General features: G+C 39.9%; 1 protein-coding gene across 2 annotated transcripts in view; it reads left to right on the top strand.

Annotated features, from left to right (window-relative positions):
• The window catches only part of LOC122539929 (epsilon-sarcoglycan-like), an 83,589-nt gene that overhangs the window by 55,981 nt on the left and 5,452 nt on the right, over positions 1 to 22,156 (top strand). For both annotated transcript variants that reach the window (XM_043675127.1, XM_043675129.1), the window contains exons 7-12: positions 420 to 573; positions 6,373 to 6,584; positions 14,404 to 14,430; positions 17,337 to 17,525; positions 20,582 to 20,608; positions 20,852 to 20,883. In XM_043675127.1, coding sequence (XP_043531062.1) covers positions 420 to 573; positions 6,373 to 6,584; positions 14,404 to 14,430; positions 17,337 to 17,525; positions 20,582 to 20,608; positions 20,852 to 20,883 — 641 coding nt within the window. The remainder of the gene's footprint in view (positions 1 to 419; positions 574 to 6,372; positions 6,585 to 14,403; positions 14,431 to 17,336; positions 17,526 to 20,581; positions 20,609 to 20,851; positions 20,884 to 22,156) is intronic.

The following is a 22,156-nucleotide window of genomic DNA, read 5'->3' as shown; positions in this document are numbered from 1 at the left end:
ACCAAACTGCCATGAGCACTGTGCCAACTACACCTCAGACCACTCCACAGCTGTCCAAAGAGTCCCAGAGATGCGTAAGTTTCATGCAGATGATTTAATACAAATATTTCTAGCTATATCCAAATACACACTCTGAATTTGCTGGACTTTTTGTGTCGTGTTTGTTGCTACAGAACTCACTGCAAGGAGAATATATGGATCCTTCCCTTTAATAACAAAAATGCCCACAATAATCAAAATGTATTAATATCTTTAAAAATGTTATTTGTCGAAAAGCCGAAAAATCCAAAATTGAATTTAATATTTTGCTAAGAAATATTTCCAGCAGATTTATAATTTCACAATCGCATTGGCATCACGCCGTTTAAAAAAAAATCGTACTGAAAATTAAGAATAACATGACAAGCTTGTTTTTATAGTGTGTATGTAAAGGTTGGCTCCAGGATTCCCTTTCCCTCTTGCCTGGAAGAAGAAGCAAGCCCCGATGAACAGTGTGATGATCAACAGGAACCCATCAGCTGTGAAGATGCATTTAGTCCTCATTTTATTATTGACTGGTGTAATATTTTACTGGTAAGTACGTCTGATTGGTCAAATTGAGAATACATCACAAAACATCTCCCAAAATTCATTGCAGCATTGAAGTAAAACTTTCTTCCTTTTATGTAAAAGTTACAAAGCATTTTAAATCAAAGGATCTACTTTTAATTCAGAAAACCACCAAAAGGAAGACAAAAATAAATATTTCAGCATATCATAGTTCTAGAAGGTCCAAATGATGCTGTGTGCAAATGATTGGGATGTCCATAGGCAAGTACAAGTTCAGAGTGCTGCCGGCAGGACATGGAATTAACACAATAACCTGGAAAGGGCATCTGGGGCTTATGTAAACAGTCCAAGCAACTGTGGATTTCCTGAACCAAACAGTTTGAAATGTCACAATTGGAATTGTAAATGTAAACAAAATTGAAGGAATATAACCCCATGCATACAAATATTAATTTTCTGTGCCAGAGAGGTTAATTCTCAAAAGTTAAGATATGTCACTCTGTTAAAAGGGTATTCAGTTTGCAAAGCCTGAGGGCTGAACTTAACCTGTATCCATAATAGGGAACTTTATTTATAAATAGGGAACGAGTTGGTGAGGTGCTGTTTTCATGCTGTTTACTGAGGAATGATGCAAGCTAGAAAGCAATTTAAATGTCTAACTGTGTATGCACTCACTGGAATTTGCTATTTGGTTTTCCCATGACCGTGAGTGCTGTTATCTTCACTATCCTTTCTACAGGAAAATTGTAATTGGAGATTTTCCTCTCAAAAGCTTTTATTTAGTACCAAGTTTATAAATCCATGATATTTTGTGGTCTCGTTAAATAACTTGCGGAAGTCCCATATTGTTGCCCACAGTAAGTTGAAGAATGAATATTATTTTATAATGATAGGATTGAAAACATTCAGATTAATTGTACAACAGGAAAATCATCATTTTGGTTCCTACCATAAATGCCTCTTTCTTGCCGTTCAGCTGTAATAAGTGGCCAAGGGCAGATTATACCATGCAGAGACTTTAAAGCAATACTTCCTCTGTTGTCCATTGTAAATCAATAACATTTAGTTTCATATCAAAGCCTCTTTGATCTACACCACTGAATTGTTTCAGATGGGTTCTTCATTCAAACTCAGGCTAGACTTCTAGACTAATTTTAAACAGTATGTATTAACAGTCTGTACATGACGAAGTTACAGACGAGCCTGCTCTGGGTTGTAAAAGTTCCAATCTCCAAGGAGAATACTCTCAAATGACTATTGAGGTCAAAGTCTCATTACAGCTGACCTCAGAGGCTCACCAACACATTCATTAAACCGTTGCTCTACGATATCCTATACCTCCAGAATTTTAAACCCCTCTCTCAAATGAGCCTGTATTCATCAATGTTAGAGTAAAAGCATAGATGAGTGACAGGTCAGCATTCCTGATAAATGTGGGAAATTCAAAAAGTTGACAACTTGCAGAATCATGCACAGAAGTAAAGTCAGTTTTATTTTTGATACATAAATCAATGTGGAATTTCTTTTTTAACTGAGTAGGAGAGGCTGTCCACAGGTAAGGAACATCTGGCAAGTGAGAGGCTTTCAAAAGCATTAGTAGGGAACACTGGATGACGAGAGAAATTGAAACTCTCATCAAGAGAAAAAAGAAAGCACGTGTCAGGTATAGGGAGCTAGGATCAAGTGAATCCCTTGAGGAGAACAGGGGATGTAGGAGTACACTTATGAGGGAAATCAGGAGGGCAGAAAGGGATATGAGATGGCTTTGGCAGATAATGTGCCAGAGAATCCAAAGAGATTCAATAAGTATATGAAAGGCAAAAGAGTAACTAGGGAGAGATTAACACCCCTTAAAGATTAATGAGGTCATCTATGTGTGGAGCCACAAGAGATGCGTGACATTTGTACATTAAAAAATATTTAGCCGGGTACATGGGGAGCAAATATTTAGAGGGATATGAGCGAAACACAGGTGAATGAGACTAGTACAGTTTAGGAAACCTGGTCAGCATGAGTGAGTTGGGCTGAGGGGTCTGCTTCCAAACTGCATATCTTTATGATTCCATGACTGACATATTCAGAACATTAGCTATGAAAAATATGGGGTAAAGATTTTATCCAAAGCTAGTGAACGATTTCATATTTAACTAAGGTTATCCAGTTTGAATTAGACTGAAAGTCTTCACTGTACTGCTGGTCAGTGGAATTACAACGTTCAAAGGCTAATTGTAACTCCTATTATCCAATGTAAATAAGAATAGCAGTAACTTGAAAACTGTACCACTTGCACATTTACCTAAACTCTTGATTCAGGTAGGGTGTGATTTGTAATATGTGATTAAATTCATGGTATAAATGGCTGGAGCATCTGCCATGCAATCTCCACTTGTTATGGGCTAACCAGTAAGGATAATGCTGGTGACCACTTGTAAAAGTGGCTGAGTTATTTCTCCATCTGCAGAGAATTGCAACATGTTACCAGACCTTTCGAAGTATCCACCGTGGCCGCTTCCTTCTCAAAATACACCACTGCTGATGTGAACTGTCAGCAGCCTGTTCCTGTTGGCTCTTAGTTTAAAGTCTTGTTTTACACTCCTGACGCTGCAACTCTTCCCTTTGAAATGCAGCTGCATGCCCTTCAATCTTGGCAGCGGTGCCCAGTTTCCTGTCTTGAGACATTCAAGCTGCCTACTGCTTTTCAACAATAATCTGAGTCTGACCAAAACTTGGTTCACTGACAGAGCTAATATATTTCTCTCTTCCTGAAGTCACCAAACACAAATCTCCAATGAGGCACTTCTTACTTGGGACCTCTCCATAGCACCAATAGGTGGTAATTAGACAGCGAAAAAGATTGAAAGGTTACATAAGAGTGTTCTTAAATATAGTACAACACTGGGCCACATAATATGGAATTACAAAAAAATAAAATGACCAAGAAATTGGTCAAAGAGATTCCAGGAAGAAAATTGAGAAAATGGGGCAGGGAGATTTAGGGAGGGAACTCAGACTCTTTGTGCTATTTTTAACTTAAGACAAGCCCTCAATGGAACAGTTAAAATAGAGGATTCTTTACAGCCCAGAATTGGAGAACTGCAGACAGAATACTTAAAACAATCTAGAATGGAAAAGATTACAGAGTTAGGGAGGGGTTCACAGAGTAGTTTGGAAACAAAGTTGAGAATTTTAAAATTGGTTAACCAATAATTAATGTGGGCCAGTGTGCACAGTGATAATTGGTAAATAAAATTTGATGTGACTAAGGATAGAGGAGCGTTGGCTTACCTCAAGTCCATAGAAGGCACAAGATGGAATGTTGGCTAAGAATACATTGGAATGGTTGACTTTAAAAGCAACAAAGGCATAGAAAATGGTTTCAGCAATAGATAAGCTGAAACCGAGGTAGAATCAAGTGATGTTACAGAGGAGAAAAATCAGCAGTCTTTGTGATGACAAGGATATGTAATCCAAAATTCAAGTTGAGTCAAATATGATATGAAGATTTGAACAGTCTGGTTCAGCATCAAGATTTTACCAAATACTGGAGTTATGTTGACGGCTAAGGTTTAGAGTTGTGTCAGGGACTGATGTCAATGGCTTTTGTTCTTCCGAATACTTAGTTGGAGATAATTCCTGCTCCTCTGTTACCAAAATGTTGAATGAGGAGCCTGACAATATAGGGTCTGCAGGGAGGTTGAGAGAAATGTAAGATGGAGCTATTTTGGGGGGCATTTAAGAATGATGTTGTCAGTTATCTGGAAAATTAATGCTGCATTTCCCATGATGTCAGCAAGGGGCAGCTTGGAAATGAGAATTAGGAGGGACTTAGAATAGATCCTTGGGGAACTCTCAAAGTAATCATCTAAGTCTAAGAAAAGACTCTACTGAAGGTGATTGTCTGGCTATCATTGGTTGGAAAAGAATGGAAACAGACAAGCTTAGTTTTGGAAAATTAAACATTCAATCTCGAAATTCATTTGTCTTTGGTCTTTCCCTTAAGTGGCTCCTGTGCCTTTGTAGCAATGATAAAGGAAAGACCAGTCCAGAACTCTCAGTAAACCTCGATCCCTCCTAATCTATCCTTCATTGGTTTAGCCTGCTTTTCCTTACACTTTCGGATCATGTCAATGCAAGTTTTTCCACATTAAACGCACCACATAAATAAAAAGTGATATGTATTGAACTTAATCCAATGCACGTTATCAAAATGTGCATGAACACATGATATTTCTCTTTCAAATTAGATACAACCACCATTTTACAGTGTTCACATCATTTTTCTTCTTTAATCTTTCTCGGAATGTGAGGACTTCTGGCAAAACCAACATTAGTTGCCCTTGCCAATTATCACAGAAATAAGCAGCTTGTCCAACTATTTTGGGGGCATTTAAGAATGATGCACATTGCTGTGGGGCTAAAGTCAGATCAGTTAAGGACACCTGATTTCTTATCTGAAGGACATTAGTGAACCAGAGGTTCACTAAAGAGGTGAGATTTATAAGTTATGCATGATAGGATGAAAGAACTGCACAGAGGTCAGTATCCCGTCAATAAGTCACCCTTTATTTACATGTGCACAGTAAATGAACTCTGACCAGAGTTGAAAAGTGTCTGGAACATTCCTGATGAAGGGCTTATGCCCAAAATGTCAACTCTCCTGTTCCTTGGATGCTGCCTGACCTGCTGTGCTTTTTCAGTGCCAGCATCTGCAGTCCCCACTTTCTCCTATGGACTCTGACCAGCCAGGCCTAATAGAGTGAGGGGATTATAGAGATGGAATTGCAGTGAGGAACCTCCAGGAATGGGTCTCTTGATCATCCAGACAGGGTGCAGATTAAGCTACAGCTGGAATTCAGGCCAGTATGGTGGTAAAATCTACAGAGTGAAGGCCAAGTTCCAGAACATGCAAGAGACATGGAGGAGTTTGGAGAATAAAGTGGTAAACCTATTCTCAGGGAGTAAAAAGCAACGTGCTCCATTTTGATGGTAAAAGAGGGCAGGCTGCAAACTGAAAACAGCTGGGGAGTGCGTATGGCGGGGGACATTTTTAAAATAAACACTTTAAAATATATTTGTGCAATAAATTTAGGCGAGTAGCATTACACCAATGAACAAAAATCAAATAGTGATAGCAAAGTTAAAAAAATAAAATAACAGGCCCACAGATAATGCTGGTTTACACATTGACAAAACTTGTGGAAAGTAGAGTTGCTCATAGTACAAGGTAGGCCCTTTTGGAAATGCAAACTGATCTGTTACAGCATAACCTCTGTTGGAAGAATGTAATTGCATAGTGAAAACTTTACACTGGTGATTGTCATACAATGTGGACATAGGAATTAGTGATGAGAAATATTGACAGGAAGTGTATGTAGATGGAAGAGTTTCATTCAGTGGGTGGCACAGTGGCGCAGTGGTTAGCACTGCTGTCTCAAAGCGCCAGAGACCCGGGTTCAATTCCCCCCTCAGGCGACTGACTGTGTGGAGTTTGCACATTCTCCCCGTGTCTGCGTGGGTTTCCTCCAGGTGTTCCGGTTTCCTCCCACAGTCCAAAGATGTGCAGGTCAGGTGAATTGGCCATGCTAAATTGCCTGTAGTGATAGGTAAGGGGTAAATGTAGGGGTATGGGTGGGTTGCGCTTCGGCGGGTTGGTGTGGACTTGTTGGGCCGAAGGGCCTGTTTCCACACTGTAAGTAATATAATCTAATCTAATCTCGCATTATGCACACAATATGTATTGAATTGTAAACATAGGCTTCAGTAACAATATGTATTGAATTGTAAACATAGGCTTCAGTAACTCTTCATATTTTTATTTCGCAGATGGATAAATCCAAACCTGATATCCCTGATCCTGATTTGGTTCCTGGTGATGGTGTCCTTACTGATGGTGGAGAATATAGCCCACCTTCAAATTCCCTTGAAGACAGGGACTACTACTTAGACTATGTGGTGACAATCACTGTTCCTTTAGTGATTGCTCTGATTCTGTGCCTCATCCTTACTTATATAATGTGTTGCCGTCGAGAGGGCATGTAAGTTTCATTTCAACAATTTAAGTTTGATATCACTTAGATTTTTCAGTGATTAGTAGGAAGTTTATTAGTTCATTACATTCTGAAATTTAAAGTTAAACTACAAGAATTTCCATTTATGTTTGACCTTGCAAGTTCTTTAGATGTGACAAAGCACTTCACAGGCAATTGCAAATGTTTGTTACAATCTTCTTTGTATGTAACCCTTGGGATCGATTGTTATGTGTTGTGAGGTAACTAATTAGTTCACAAACTCTACCACATGTGGAACAGGGTGGTGTTTCCTGAAGGGAGAGGGTTTTTGGGTGCTCCTTCCACTTTTTGCACTTCTTCTCCGTCTGAGAATGTTGGAAATGCATGAAACAGTTAGCTGTTTCGTGACTGTTTCTTTTCCAAATTGGGCAGGCTTGGACTAAAGATTCCAAGTCAGTAGGAGGGGGGGAATTGCATTTGAGGATTGGAAAATATCCTTGAAGTGTTTCCTCTGCCCTGCTGATAACTGCTTGCTGTGACAAAGCTGGGAGTAGATAATGTGTTTTGGAAGACTTGTGTCAGGCTTGTGGACAATGTAGCCCATCCAATACAGTGGATTGACCATAATCAGTACTGGGTGTGTTGGTCCAAGAGTGAACACTGACGTTGGAGTGCATCTGCTGCCAGTGGATTTGCAGGATTTTGTGAAGGCACATCAGGTGCTACTTCTCAAGGGATTTGTGGTGACTGCTGTACACTGTCTGGTCTCCAGTACATTTACTAGGGTTGGTAACAATGCAGCCCTATAGACCACGAGACTGGTGCTGGGTTGAGATCTTTGTTATCAAATGCTTGGTTCCTCAGGTGATCAAAGACTACACTGGAGGCAATGTTGAATTCCACTGTCAATGTTTGCTTTCTCTGAGAAGACCTCCAATTCCAAAGGAATCAATGCACATTGTCTCACTTTGGATTTTGATGATTGGAAGGAAATGGGGTGTGGCAAAAGCAGGCTGGCAGAGCACCATTGCCTTTTGTCTGCTCACCCTAAGGCCCATTCTCTCATATCCCTTGGTGAATGGATCACTGAGAATTTGGAAGCTGGACTCTGACAGAGCAAACATGCACGTGCTGTCTGCATACTGCAGCTTGATGAAAGAGGTTGATCTCGGTTCTGGACTCAAGACCACACAAGTTGAACAATTTTGCACTCATTGTGTAGATTAGCTCCACACCATAGGGAAGCTACATGGATTTGGGGTGGAATGTTGTGGCAGAGAAGATGGCGAAAAGCATTGCTGCAATGGTACTGCCTTGTTTGAGCCAGTTTGGATGGTTAATGTATCTAATGATGATCACAGCTCGCATGCATTGTGTGCAGCAGTAGACGACAATGATGCATTTCTGTGGGCGATCAAATTTGAGGAGAACATGCCATTGTCCCTTCCAGCTGACAGAGTCACAGTTCTTTGTGAGGTCATAAAAAGACCACGTCTAGAAATTGCTGAATATCTTTGCACTTTTATTGAATTTGTCTTGCTATGACTATCAAGTCAGTTGTTCCACCTGATGGAAGGAATTCTTGCTGCAACTCTAGAGGAACTCTTAAGGCAGTGGGAGAATTGAGCTGGAATTTTGTAATGACCTTCCCCATGATGGACAGCACAAATACCCGTCTCACATTAGGCTCAAAACATCAACTTTGTTCATTTCTCCACAGATGCTGCCTGACCTGCTGAGTTTCTCTAGCATTTTCTGTTTTCTTTTCCAACCTCATGTCAGGCTATAGAAACGTAAAGGGAAGCACAGCAGCTAATTTATGTGCAATATGGTCCCGCAATTAGCAACAAGATAAATGAGCAAATAATGGGAAAACTGTTCAATCTGCGGAGGCTGAGGGGTGACGTTATAGAGGTTTACAAAATTATGAGGGGCATGGATAGGGTAAATAGGCAAAGTCTTTTCCCTGGGGTTGGGGAGTCCAGAACTAGAGGGCATAGGTTTAGGGTGAGAGGGGAAAGATATAAAAGAGACCTAAGGGGCAACTTTTTCACGCAGAGGGTGGTACGTGTATGGAATGAGCTGCCAGAGGAAGTGGTGGAGGCTGGTACAATTGCAACATTTAAAAGGCATTTGGATGGGTATATGAATAGAAAGGGTTAGGAGGGATATGGGCCGGGTGCTGGCAGGTGGGACTAGATTTGGTTGGGATATCTGGTTGGCATGGACGGGCCGGACCGAAGGATCTGTTTCCATACTGTACATCTCTTTGACTCTATGAGTCTATGTTGCTTGGGTGTAAAATATTGTAAGTGTGGTGCTGGAAAGCACAGCCGGTCAGGCGACATCCGAGGAGGAAGACAGTCGATGTTTCGAGCATAAGTTCTTCCTCAGGAATCTGAAACATTGACTCTCCTGCTCCTCGAATGCTGCCTGACTGGCTGTGCTTTTCCAGCTTTGCACTGTTTGACTCTGATCTCCAGCATCTGCAGTCCTCACTTTCTCCTCCCTGTAAAACATTGTAAAACAACCTGACCTTAATTTCCAATGGTGTCTATAATGACAGGTCAATCTGAAATGTCAATGTCCTTTATTGATCAGAGCATCGAGTATAGGAGTTGAGAGGTCATGTTGCGGCTGTACAGTACATTGATTAGGCCACTTTTGAAATATAGTGCACAATTCTGGTCTCCCTCCTATCTGAAGGATGTTGTGAAACTTGAAAGTGTTGAGAAAAGATTTACAAGGATGTTGCCAGGGTTGGACAGTTTGAACTATAGGAAGAGGCTGAATAGGCTCGGACTATTTTCCCTGGAGCATTGGAGGATGAGGGGTGACCTTATAGAGGTTTATAAAATCATGAGGGGCAAGGATAGGGTGAATAGGCAATGTCTTTTCTCTGGGGGTGGAGGAGTCCAGAATTAGAGGGCGTAAGGTGAGAGGGGAAAGATTTAAAAGGAACTCAAGGAGCAATTTTTTCATGTAGAGGGTGGTAAGTGTATGCAATGAGCTGCCAGAGGAAGTGGTGGAGGCTGGTACAATTACAACATTTAAGAGGCAACTGGATGGATATATGAATAGGAGGGGTTTAGAGAGATGTCAACTTTTATAGGCGCGCCATCGAGCGTATTCTGTCTGGATGTGTTACTACCTGAGAAAGCAACTGTACCATTCAAAATTGGAGACGGTTACACAGAGTGGTAAACTCATCCCGGACAATCACAAAGGCCAACCTCCCATCTATAGAATCCATCTACCAGGCCCGCTGTCAAGGAAAGGCCGCCAACATTCTCAAAGATCCATCCCACCCTGGCAATGTTTTTCTGCAACCTCTACCTTCGGGAGAAGATACAGAAGCCTGAACACACGCACCAGCTGGTTTTGACACAGTTTCACCTTATTGTTGTTAGAATACTGAATGGACTCACAAACTCTTACTTAACATTCGCCTCTACCTGTGATTTTGTTTTTGTCGCTGTTTACCTACTATTTACTTATCTATGCAACTTAACTCTGTGATCTGCCTGTATTGCTCACAAGACAAAGCATTTCATTGTGCCTCGGTGCACATGACCATAAATTCAATTCAACTTCAAACAAATTCAAGTTCAAATTCAGAGATATGGACCAAGTGCTGGCAAATGGGACTAGATTAGGTTAGGAAAACTGCTCGGCATGGACAAGTTGAACAAAAGGGTCTCTTTCTGTGCTGTAAATCTCTGTGAATCGATGACTCTATAGAAGGGTGGCATGTTGAAAGTCGACACTAATCTGTTTAATTTTTGTGGTTGAATTATTGGTGTTGCCCTGTAGACCATGAGTCAATAGACTATGGTCCAATGCAAAAATTCCGGGGCTTTTTTTTGAAAAGTGCTATGGGGTCTATTAATTGAGTTGGCAGAAGAAGCTTCAGTTTAATTATTTATCTGAAAGTCAATACCATCCATCATTCTTGCACTTATTGGCACTGAAGTCTCTAACATTATGATCAGTGCTTTAATAGCAAGCTTAAATTACTGGCAATAGTAAGTTATGAGAAAGAAAAGTTAATGTTTATTTAAAAATCTCAAGAAACCTCTTCACTTATGGTCATGTTAACAGTTGTAAAATAATGGAGAATTGCATCTTTCTGGAGTTCATTAAGAGATCTTAGAAACTGTTACCATTAAAGCAATCACAACAAAATCGAGAAACTTTATTCAGTGATATCTGTGATGCTGTGAATACCAAAAGAAGATCATTTTCAACAAGCAAGATAACTAAAAGAGCTAATAAAGTTTCCACTTGCACCAAGTACTAGAGGATTATCAACAATTGCCAACTAATATATTAATAATAAAAAGAAACTGGATTTCAAGACCCATTAGTCAAGTAAGCTGCTGTAATACCAGAGAAAAGTCTAACATTGTTGTACAACAAGATTGTCAAGATAGTCCAAACTCATCCAGATGGCAAATTAGGGTATCCCTGAGTCTTTGTTGGCAGGTTATAAGTAACTACTAAAATGGGAAAGATCTTCAACTGAATTTTATCAGACTACTAAAACTCTCTACTGCCTCGAATACACAAGGAATATATTGATACAATAGTTCATTGCTTCACTATTCATAAGATTTTACACCCCCTGCAAGATGGTACTTTCTACTATTGCACTTTCAACTTGGCAGCAAGCTTGCTGATACAGTGCTGGAAGACTGGAGGTTGGCTGACATCGGTGCTGGGCAAGTTTTTGGAGGGAATCCTGAGGGACAGAATTTATATGTATTTGAAAAGACAAGGACTGATTAGGGATAGTCAGCAAGACTTTGTGCCTGGGAAATCATGTCTCACGAACTTAATTGAGTTTTGAAGAAATAACAAAGAGGATTGTTGAGGGCAGAGTGGTAGACGTGATCCATATGGACTTCAGTCAGACATTCGACAAGTTTCTCATGGGAGACTGGTTGGCAAGGTTAGATCACATGGAATACAGGGAGAACTAGCCATTTAGATACAGACTGGCTTGAAGGTATAAAACAGAGGGTGGTGATGGAGGGTTCTTTTTCAGACTGGAGGCCTGCGACCAGTGGAGTGCCACAAAGATCGTTGCTGATTTTCATCATCGATATAAATAATTTTGGATGTGAACATAGGAGGTATAGTTAGTAAGTTTGGGAATGAATCCAAAATTGGAGGTGCAGTGAACAGCAAAGAAAATTACCTCAGAGTACAATGGGATCTTGATCAAATGGGCCAATGGGCTGAGGAGTGGCAGATGGAGTCTAATTTGGATAAATGCAAGTTGCTGCATTTTGGAAAGGCAAATCAGAGCAGGACTTATACACTTAATGGTAAGGTCCTGGTGAGTGTTGCTGAACAAAGAGACTTTGGAGTGGAGGTTCATAGTTCCTTAAAAGTAGAGTTGCAAGTAGATAGGATAGTGGAGAAGGTGTCTGGTATGTTTTCCTTTATTGGTCAGAGCATTGAGTATAGGAGTTGGGAGATCATGTTGTGGCTGTACAGGACATTGGTTAGGCCACTTTTGGAATATTGTGTGCAATTCTGGTCTCCTTCCTATCGGAAGAATATTATGAAATTTGAAAGGATTCAGAAAAGATTTACAAGGATATTGCCAGGGTTGGAGGGTTTGAGCTATAGGGAAAGACGGAATAGGCTAGGTCTGTTTTTCATGGAGTGTCAAAGGCTGAGGAGTGACTTTATAGAGGTTTATAAAATCATGAGGGGCATAGATAGGATAAATAGTCAAGATCTTTTCTCTGGGGTGGTGGAGTCCAGAGCTAGTGAGCATAGGTTTAAGGTGAGAGGGAAAAGATGTAAAAGGGACCTAAGGGGCAACTTTTTCACACAGAGGGTGGTGCATGTATGGAATGAACTGCCAGAGGAAGTGGTGGAGGCTGGTACAATTACAGTATTTAAAAGGCATCTGGATGAATATATGAATAGGAAGGGTTTAGAGGGATGTGGGCCAAGTGCTGGCAAGTGGAGCTAGATTAGGTTCGGAAAACTGATAGGCATGGACAAGTTGGATCGAAGGGTCTGTTTCCATGATGTATATCTCTATGACTCTAAATACATTCTGATTCCAGCTACGCCACACATCCTCATTACTAATAGTACTCACAACACTGCCCTCCAATCATGACTTTGCATTTCATTTATGTTTCTTGTGCTCTTGCTTGCAGTCATCGCTATTACAGCTCTTTATTTGTCACATAGCACATGCAGATTGTCAGCTGGCAGATGCATTCTCCACATATCTCACTATATGTCACTTTCTTGTAGAATGTTGCACACTGTAGAAGGCAACAGGTCTTTACCAGAGGAAGGAGAGCCATTCTACACATTCTCTCCTCTTAAAGAGAGATTCCTGGCCAAATGGGAATGGCCAGATGCTGTGGCTACTGCTAACCCTAGAAGACACATTTTACAGGATTTCTTTATACCTAATCCCCTGTGCCTTCTGTTTGTGTAATAAGGGGCAGCTGCTTCCAACCCCAATCTGTTTCTCTCTGTTGTCCCTTGACATGACATATTAATCTATGTATCTCTCTTGCATTTCAATGCTGGGACTGTTGATGGCTCTTAGCCCACAGAGAAAGAAAAGGGCAGCGTTTCCGAAGTTGATCTGACTCTTGCAAGCACCAGCCAGATATTGAAACCTCATGATATCTTGAAGCTAGATTAGAGGACATGGTGTAAGCAGTGATTTAATTGGGCCTGTGTTCACAAGACCTAAGCCAAAGGACTAGGACATCACAAACACAGGATGGTGACATTGCAAATTGGTTATGCTGAGAAGCAAACCTTTGAGGTCCCAGGCAAATGAAGAATACTGGTGAACATCCACCAAGAAACATGGAGTGCACTGTGCAACCTGCCAGATAACTTACAAACAATATCAGTATGAAGAAGTCCATCTCCATTGGATTGGGTTCTCGTTCAAAGCTTGATCTGCAGCCACTCTATCCAACATGAACATTGAGAGGATTGCATTGTAATACTCAGAGTTTATGGAAGCTCAGGGGAAAAACCCAGGTCAAATTCCTGAAATTTATACTCTGCCTTCCCTAATCAAGGAATTCCCTGGCTAATAGTTGTATGGAGAGGTAATAGATTTTAATGGAGAGGAAAACAGGAATAAGTGGTGCCAATGGAAGGAGCAAATCAAGACGGCCCTTTGGAACAGTGGTAGTGTCCCTACCCCTGAACCAAGAGACCTGAGTTCAATTTCCACCTGCTTCAGATGTGTATAATAATATCTCTGAACAGGTTGATTAGGAAAATAGGTCAAAAAAAAGGAAACAAAGATAAAGGAACTCTTGCAGTGGCACATGAACATTTCATGTAGCACTGGAAAGAAAATAAACCCTATTAACAGAGTTTCAATCTACTTCTGTAATCAATCAAATACTCAACTGAATGTTATCTTCAAGGTGAATGAATGAATCTTTTTTGAAATGAAATAAATCCATTTGATTTAAGAGTCTAGTGATGACCATGAAGCCATTGTCGATTGTCAGAAAAACCCACTAATGTCCTTTAGGGAAGGAAACTGCCAGCCTTAACTGATCTGGCCAACACGTGACTCCATATCCACAGCAATGTGGTTGACTCTTAACTGCCCTCTGGGTAGTTAAGGATGAGCAATAAATGCTGATGTAGTCAGCAACGCCTACATCCTATAAATAAATACAAAAAACATCAACAAATTAGTCCGTGTTCGACCTAGGTGTTATTTGATCAGAATGTTGGTAATTAGCATTGACTTCTGTTTCGGAATTTTTACATTTCGACAATTTCCTCTTCCATTACTGAACAATATTGACTTCCTTTTGTTCATTTGCAGAGCAAAAAGAGATGCAAAGACTTCAGAGTAAGTTGTTTTTTATATTACAAGTAAGTCAGTTCATTAAGTGGAATATGTTGAATGCAGAATAACTGTCTTCATATGCATTAAATAATGCAACGTTCTGAAAAATGTCCATCACTATTTCAGTGGGAAGCAGATAGTAAGTAAATAATTTACGGGAGTGCCTCTGAACTGGAATAAAGAACAAAGAAAATAAACAAGGAGTATTTGCCCTGGCAAATTTCATCTCAGCTGTGTGAGAAAGCCAGACATCACCTTGTTACAAAGATTGTGCCAGATGTAAGTGAAGGCAAAGTTGGTGAAGAATTCTGACATCAGTATTTAAGGGTTTTAGGCAACACCCAATGCAATCTCTGGGACATCAGGATGATATTTGCAACATGGAGCTGGTGGCTATGGGCGAGGTTATCACTGCATTCAACGTTTCTGCCTCAATCCAGATTATGCAGTAATATTAAAATTAACTTAGTGAGCACTTATAGCTCCTTTTTCCCCAATTTATGCAAGGAATGTGGCATGATATTCCAATGTCAATGCCATACTGTATTTGAGAAAGCACAGGTGTCAATGATACAGATTTCTGGCCATTTAAGCAACAAGCTACTCTCTTGTTCTGTAGGCCATGCTGTCACCTAGTACTAATGGCTCAAGGCTATTTGCTGCACCTTTTAGAATATATGTTGTTGCATTACTGTTTGCAGACATTAACAAGAAAAATATAAAATGCTGTGTGTTGATAATCTTGAGTCAGCCACACATTTTGCACTTTCAGGCCGGCAGTTATAAAGTTGCACCATGTGTTCAGATTGCTAACTTGCAAGACATATCTTCAGTTTCTGTATTTGCAAAATCCCTTTGGCTTTCCCTTTAGTATACAGGATGCCCCCCGTAACCATCTCCAAGGAAGGAAAAGCTTGGGGAGAAATTTTCTTTGTATCAGAGAGGGTTCAAATATCTTAAATGAACTAAATTTAGTGTTAAAAGATGTATAGAGTGAGGCGTTGTAGGAAAGTTGGAACTCCACCAATTTCCTATGAATTCTGTGCGATGTTGTTAGAACAGGCAAGCAGGAGGATGCAGCCGTTGCATTCGGGTGGCAGCCCAGATAGGTTGCCTGCCACAAGTGAGCAGAGGTGACTACCCAGACGAATGCCTGAAGCATAGCAACTCGTGCCTGGTTGCAGTACTGGAAGGAGTTTAATGATTCAACCAGAGCCATTAAGATAGCACCTCCTTAGCTCTGCATCTCCCACAGGCCCACCACTCAAACCTTCCTTCCCCACATTCTTTTCAGTCTTTTCTGATCCAAGCGGTGTACCTCTCCAAAGCTTCTGCTGCTTTCTCATGCACGCTCTTTATCAGTTTCAAACCTAGTGCCCATATTATTTGTTGTATCTTCCAATATGTATTAAAGACATGACTGATTTACTGGTCAGAAAACCAGCACTTTCATCTCCCTTCCCACAAAATGTTGTTGTACTGGTGTCTGAAATTGTTGATGAGAGATGCTGCTTGCTAAGGGCTGTAATACTGGTCAACTAGCAGCATTATCAGCCTTCATGTACCGACCTACAAAGACACCTAGAAGCATGTGGTGGAATGCTGGTTCTCAGGCAACTTTTTAAACAGGGATTACTTTGCATGCAAAATGTGTTGTATTTGTGTGGCCACATTGTGTGGCCACATTGTGTGGCCACATTGTGTGGCCACATTGTGTGGCCACGTCGTGTGGTCACATTAATGCCTTTGTTGGAATGTATAGGATTAATGACAAAAAATGAATTGGTATTAGTCCTGAGCTTTGCAGAGATCCCAAATTTCACTTTCTTTTTGTTCATCCACACTGTGTTATAAACAAGAAAACTGAAGGGAACCTTCTCAGTGAGAATCAAGTGTTGTAATCTTGGACCAGAGTTTACTCCTTGTTGAATGTACCATCTTGTGATGCCAAGAGCTAAATATTTTACAGATGATGCAAGTAAAATGCCTAGCACAGTGATGACGTGCCTGAATGCAACAGCTGATCATACATAATGCATACAGTTTGTGGGTGTTACAAAGCTGCATATGTTAATAAGCCAACGGTTTCAGTTGTAAGCTACAATTTGACTAGGTGCTCTGCTGGAGTATCCGTCGAGATATAAAGCAATATAAGAGCTGTACGGTCCATGTGTCAAGTATGGAGCACTAGCAGAATTATAGTCAACACATTGCCAGCTTGAGTTATTTTTCTGGTAAATATGATTTATTTTTCTTGGCAGCTTATTTACTTTGAGCCATATAATTTGTTCCCAACTCCTGAATATGGTACTAGCATTGGCTGTCACCTCCTTTTCTGGGGAGGGTACTCTGGAATGGTAAGAACTTTGTGTGGCTGATGAATTGCTCTGGAAGATAGGAAAAGACATGGTTAATTTGCAAATGGCAATGACCATCAATTAAATCAATAACCTGTTCAATCTGTTCTTACAGATGTTGGTGGAGGGCAAAATGTTGCAAAATACTCTGGATGAACTCTCCTGATTTTCACTGAATCTTTTACATCCAGCTGAGCAAGGCCTTCAGGCCCCAGTTTAACAGAGAGGGGGTCAGTTTCAATGCCCTAAATAATATATGCCAGTCTTGCCAGCCTTACAGGAACACTAATATCCAGCACTATATTATATATTTTCCACCTCGCTCCCCTACCTCCCTGTGGAAAGCACTGGGAAGCAGCATTACTGACAGGACTATGTGCTTGATCAATTTCTCCAACCTTAATTCTTGAACAAGCTCTTAGCCCTCTAGAAAATTGGGATCCCTACTTTGCCAGTTGCAAGAAGTGCAAGTATTCAGTGTTAAATCATTCTGAATGAACTATGAGTTCAAATTTTTATTTTAAATATGCTTCCTACCTTTTACTCTTTTAGCATTCAACTTGTTCATCACCATTCAATTCAAGATAATGCCTGTGAACTTAGAGATTTGGCTAAAAGCAGGGATGGCATCCGGCCTCTCTCCACTCTCCCTATGTTTAATGCAAGAACGGGGGAAAGAGCACCACCACGTCTGCCTTTCAACTATGACACTTCCCGAGTACCTCTTGTATTAGACCAACAGTAAGTTCAGCTTTCCCTTTTGCAAAATTGTCATAGTATAAGAAAGAATTGATCAATGAATTGTGAATACTCAGGGACTGTCAACTCTCTGGTGAATATGTTGTACATCTACTGCTTATTTTTGTTTTTATGTTTCGGAAACTAATTCAATGCTTGCTAATTGAATGCTACAACTTCAATTTTGCATCCAAATCAAAAAAATGTTTCATCAAATAAACTTTTTTGTTGTAGCTCATTACTCACCTGCAATGCCAGCTTGGCCTCATGGTAAACAAAGTTGTTAAGATTGTTGCAAGCATGCGCTTGTTTTCCCTATGGCTAGCCATTGTTCAGAGATAGTTACAACAATATTGTTATTCTACAGGAATTTAAATTTTTTTTTAAATTTCCAGAATGTGTGACAAATGTAAAAAATAGGGTTGGTATCAGACTGAAATTGCAGAGGACCCATAACACCAACAGCAATACTTTGCATTTATATAGCAGTTGTAACACAGTAAACTGTCCCAATATGCTTCATGGGAACTGACAAAGAGTTAAGTTTTAAGAACTGTTGTAAAGCAGGAAAGAAAGGTAAAGGTGGAAAGGTTTTGTGAGGAAACTCTGTAGTTTGAAGTATTTGTATCTGAAAGCAGTCACCAATGGTGAACAGATTCAGTGAAACAAAAGAGCCAGAACTGGAAGAAAATGGAGATATAAACTTAAATTGGTGCATGATCACCAAATAAAGATAAATTTTATTTCTTCCAATTTGCACTTAAAAGACAGTTATAAAATGTGATTGCAGTGATGTGAAATAGTCTTGTGTGCATTAAATGTATGTCTGGATAGCTCTCAAATTACCTGGGTGATTTTCAGTGCTAAAGACTAAGATTTAACACAGAACATTTAAAGCAAATTATTTTACTAAACTGCATGTCATATTACAATTGTCAAAGAGCTGATGTTTCAGGCAGAAGACTTTATTAAGCAGTAAAAGAAATCCTGTGGCACAATTTTAAAGAGGTTGTGTTGTTCCCATCGATAACTAATTTCCATTTTAGCATCATATTCTGTAATTGGCACTCAAGTATTCATTAAACAGTATACTATTTCTTTGTAGGACAAGTACCGAATAAAATTGTTTAAAATGTTGAATAATTAAATTCACTTAATTCTACAGAGAAACTGAAGGGACTGTTTTTCTCTCCTCAATATGACATGAACGTCTTGCACCAGATTGAACTGAAAGAACTAAAATCATTTGGTCACTTATAACTTGAGTATTACTTAGAAAAAAATGTGCTGGTGATTTGTTAGACTTTACATCTCAGTACCTAACAGATAGTATCAAACACTACAGTTCACAAAGGCTGCGAACTGACTATACACAACCAGCTTGTGCTTGCAAAACTCAAAATCTAGTGTCCAAAATTCAATGTGATGGTTAGATTAAACAACACTTGCCAATCAACAGAAATTGCTGGAAAAGCTGAACAGGTCTGGCAGCATTTGTGAAAGGTCACCAGACCTGAATTGTTAACTCTGATTTCTCTTCACAGATGCTGCCAGAGCTGCTGAACTTTTCTAGCAATTTCTGTTTTCATTTCTGACTGACAGTACCTGCAGTTCTTTTGACTTTTACTTGCCAAGCAATCCCAATTGAGTTTAGAATTGCATGCACAAACAAGTTAAGCTTATCAGTTGGATCCAGTGTGGATAAATCACACATATTAGAAGCTATGCATGCACATGCAGGATCCTGTCCTTTGCAAATGGGAAAAACAATGTCCAGGGATTGCGCCTTTTTCAATTAATCAAAGTTTGGGGGACAGTCATTTCCTGGTGCATTCCTCATGACTCTGTTTTGATGAATCAAAGTTGATTTGCCTGTTTTGAATTTAAACAAAAACTTGGTAGTTAACTGTTCCTTATCAAGTTTTGCATGGCAAAAGCACTACCAATCGATACCCTCTTCTCATGCAGTACAGATGGTTGAGATTTGCTATTCTTGCAATTCTGTCCTGATGAGGACAAGATAAAAAGCTTTTACAGTACATTCTGTCTTTTAAAAAAAATTATTATATTGTTTTAGTTATGAACTTATTTGCCATTTTCCTTTAAGTTCTTTCACCCTGTTAAACTGACTATTATCTGTTACATGATGTAAGCTGGAAGGGCTGACTTTATGAATGTAAAATCTGGCAGGTGAGATACACTAACAAAGCTGTGTTTCTAAGACAAGCTCCATAAGACAGGTTATAAATTTTATTTATTCTGGAATTTATGCTTTATAGCATATACATTCATGACAACATTATGATAAATTCAAAGTTCATACTTACAAGATTTACAAGTAAAAATATCAATGCAAATGAAAACATAAAGATAATTATTTTAAAATTCAAGCTACAATTATAGATGTGCTTCATTTATAGTGAATCCTTGAATACTTGTCACATTAACCTTCTCAGCAAAAAGTATAAATTTATTTCTTTCATAACATGAGATCAATAAAAAAAACATTTTATACATTATATCAAAATGTAAAAGGATATGTTAATAAATCTTGCAACATAAATACTTAAAAGAACATTTACACAGTCCATTTTTGCCAGGTTTTCCTGAGCAGCCATAAGAATGAGTGACTCAACAATTTCAACAATCTTTGAAAATGATCTGAATATAGGTGCAGAACCCCCACATATTTAAAGCCAAACTCACTTCAGGCAGCTGACAGGGACACCCAATGAATTTGTGAAGCGATTTGGCCTCCATCTGTTTTTGAGAGGACTTCCCACATAGGATATCCCTTTATAAAACTAGTCAATGGAACAGTAACTTTATGGTCAAAACATAAGAATGAAAAGGAAATTCTAACCTATGTTAGCCTGGAGGGTAGCCGTAAGTGTTGGATTAAAATAATTTTTCATTATCAGTTATTTGTTGCGTACAGGTATTTGCCTAGTTTATTTATCACTAGATTTAGCAGATAAGTAGGTATTAATTTGTTAAATTATGCATATTTTAGCTATTATTCATTTATTCGTGTTTGAAAATGTTTTATTTTTCCATAGGGAGCCTCACAGTGACCCCTCTCCAAGGTGAGTTTGCCATCAAGTTGTAAATTAACAACTCTATTAAATGATATTAAAAGGGTTTAAACATTATTGAACTAGCTAGTAGTTTAAATACTAATTGATTCAGATTTGACCATCTCACGAACATAATAGCAACTGCTTCTAGCAGATCATTCACACCACCTACAGTTCAATGCATGATACTGCTACAGTAAGTAACTCATTGAACAGCCATAACGCTTCCTTTATGAAATTTGTCTTTTGCAGAAACCAGCCAAAAACACAACAGCAAAAAACTGGTAAGTGTTTCAGTATCATAAAAATATAATAGTATATAACTTTTAAAAAAACAGAAAGATTGCGCTATCATTGAAATATTTTGTTAATATGGGCATTGGGAATATGGGAACAGAAATAAGCCATTTAGTTGCTCCAATCTGTGGTACCATTCAATTAACTCATTGCTGAACTGATTTTAACTAACTTTTTGCATATTCCTTGGTTCCCGATCTGTTAACACCATTACCTTACTAAAAATAAATTAGTCTTCATTTTGACATTTTCCATTGATATATCCTCAACTGCAACTTAAGGAGAGGTCTATACTTCCTTTACCAGTTTTGGATGTAGAAGTGCTTTCAGACATGTCCCTGAACTGTCTAGTGCTAATTATGATGTTATGTGCAGGTATGTGAGAGATGTTCTCTCCAAAATGGGCTTTGGGGAGGGAATCTGCAATTGGATCAGACTGCTCTACACCAACATTGTCAGTGCAGTCTCAATCAATGGTTGGGAATCAGATAGCTTCCCAGTCAGATCTGGAGCCAGGCAGGACTGCCCTCTCTCTCCTGCCTTGTTTGTGTGTTGCTTAGAGCCATTTGCCAAGTCCATCAGGAAGGATGCGTGCCTGAGAGGGGTGACTATTTCTGGCAGCGGGGGCCTGCAGGTCCAGGCCTCCCTGTACATGGATGACGTTGCCGTTTTCTGTTCGGATCCGCTGTCCGCGCGCAGACTCATGTGCATATGTGACCAGTTCGAACGAGCCTCGGGGGCCAAGGTAAACCGAGGCAAGAGCGAAGCCATGCTCTTCGGGAACTGGGCCGACCAATCCTCGATCCCCTTCACCATCAGGACCGACCACCTGAAGGTGCTGGGTATTTGGTTCGGAGGGGCTGGGGCGTGCGCCAAGTCTTGGGAGGAGCGTATCAGCAAAGTGAGGCAGAAACTGGGCAGATGGAAGCTACGGTCGTTCTCCATCGCGGGAAAAAACCTGGTCATCAGGTGTGAGGCACTGTCATTGCTATTATACGTGCCACAAGTCTGGCCTATTCCCAGAACCTGTGCCGCTGCAGTCACCCGGGCCATCTTCCTGTTTATATGGAGGTCAAAGATGGACCGGGTCCGAAGGGACTCACTGTATAAAGATCTGGGCAACGGGGGAAAAAATACACCCAATGCCACCCTCACCCTGATGGCCACCTTTGTGTGTGGCTGCATCAAGCTGTGCGTGGATCCCCGGTACGCAAACACCAAGTGTCACTACGTACTGAAGTTCTACCTGTCCCCGGTGTT

Source organism: Chiloscyllium plagiosum, chromosome 33 (genome assembly GCF_004010195.1).
Source record: "Chiloscyllium plagiosum isolate BGI_BamShark_2017 chromosome 33, ASM401019v2, whole genome shotgun sequence".
NCBI classification, from domain to species: domain Eukaryota; kingdom Metazoa; phylum Chordata; class Chondrichthyes; order Orectolobiformes; family Hemiscylliidae; genus Chiloscyllium; species Chiloscyllium plagiosum.
This window is presented reverse-complemented; position numbering and strand designations above follow the sequence as displayed.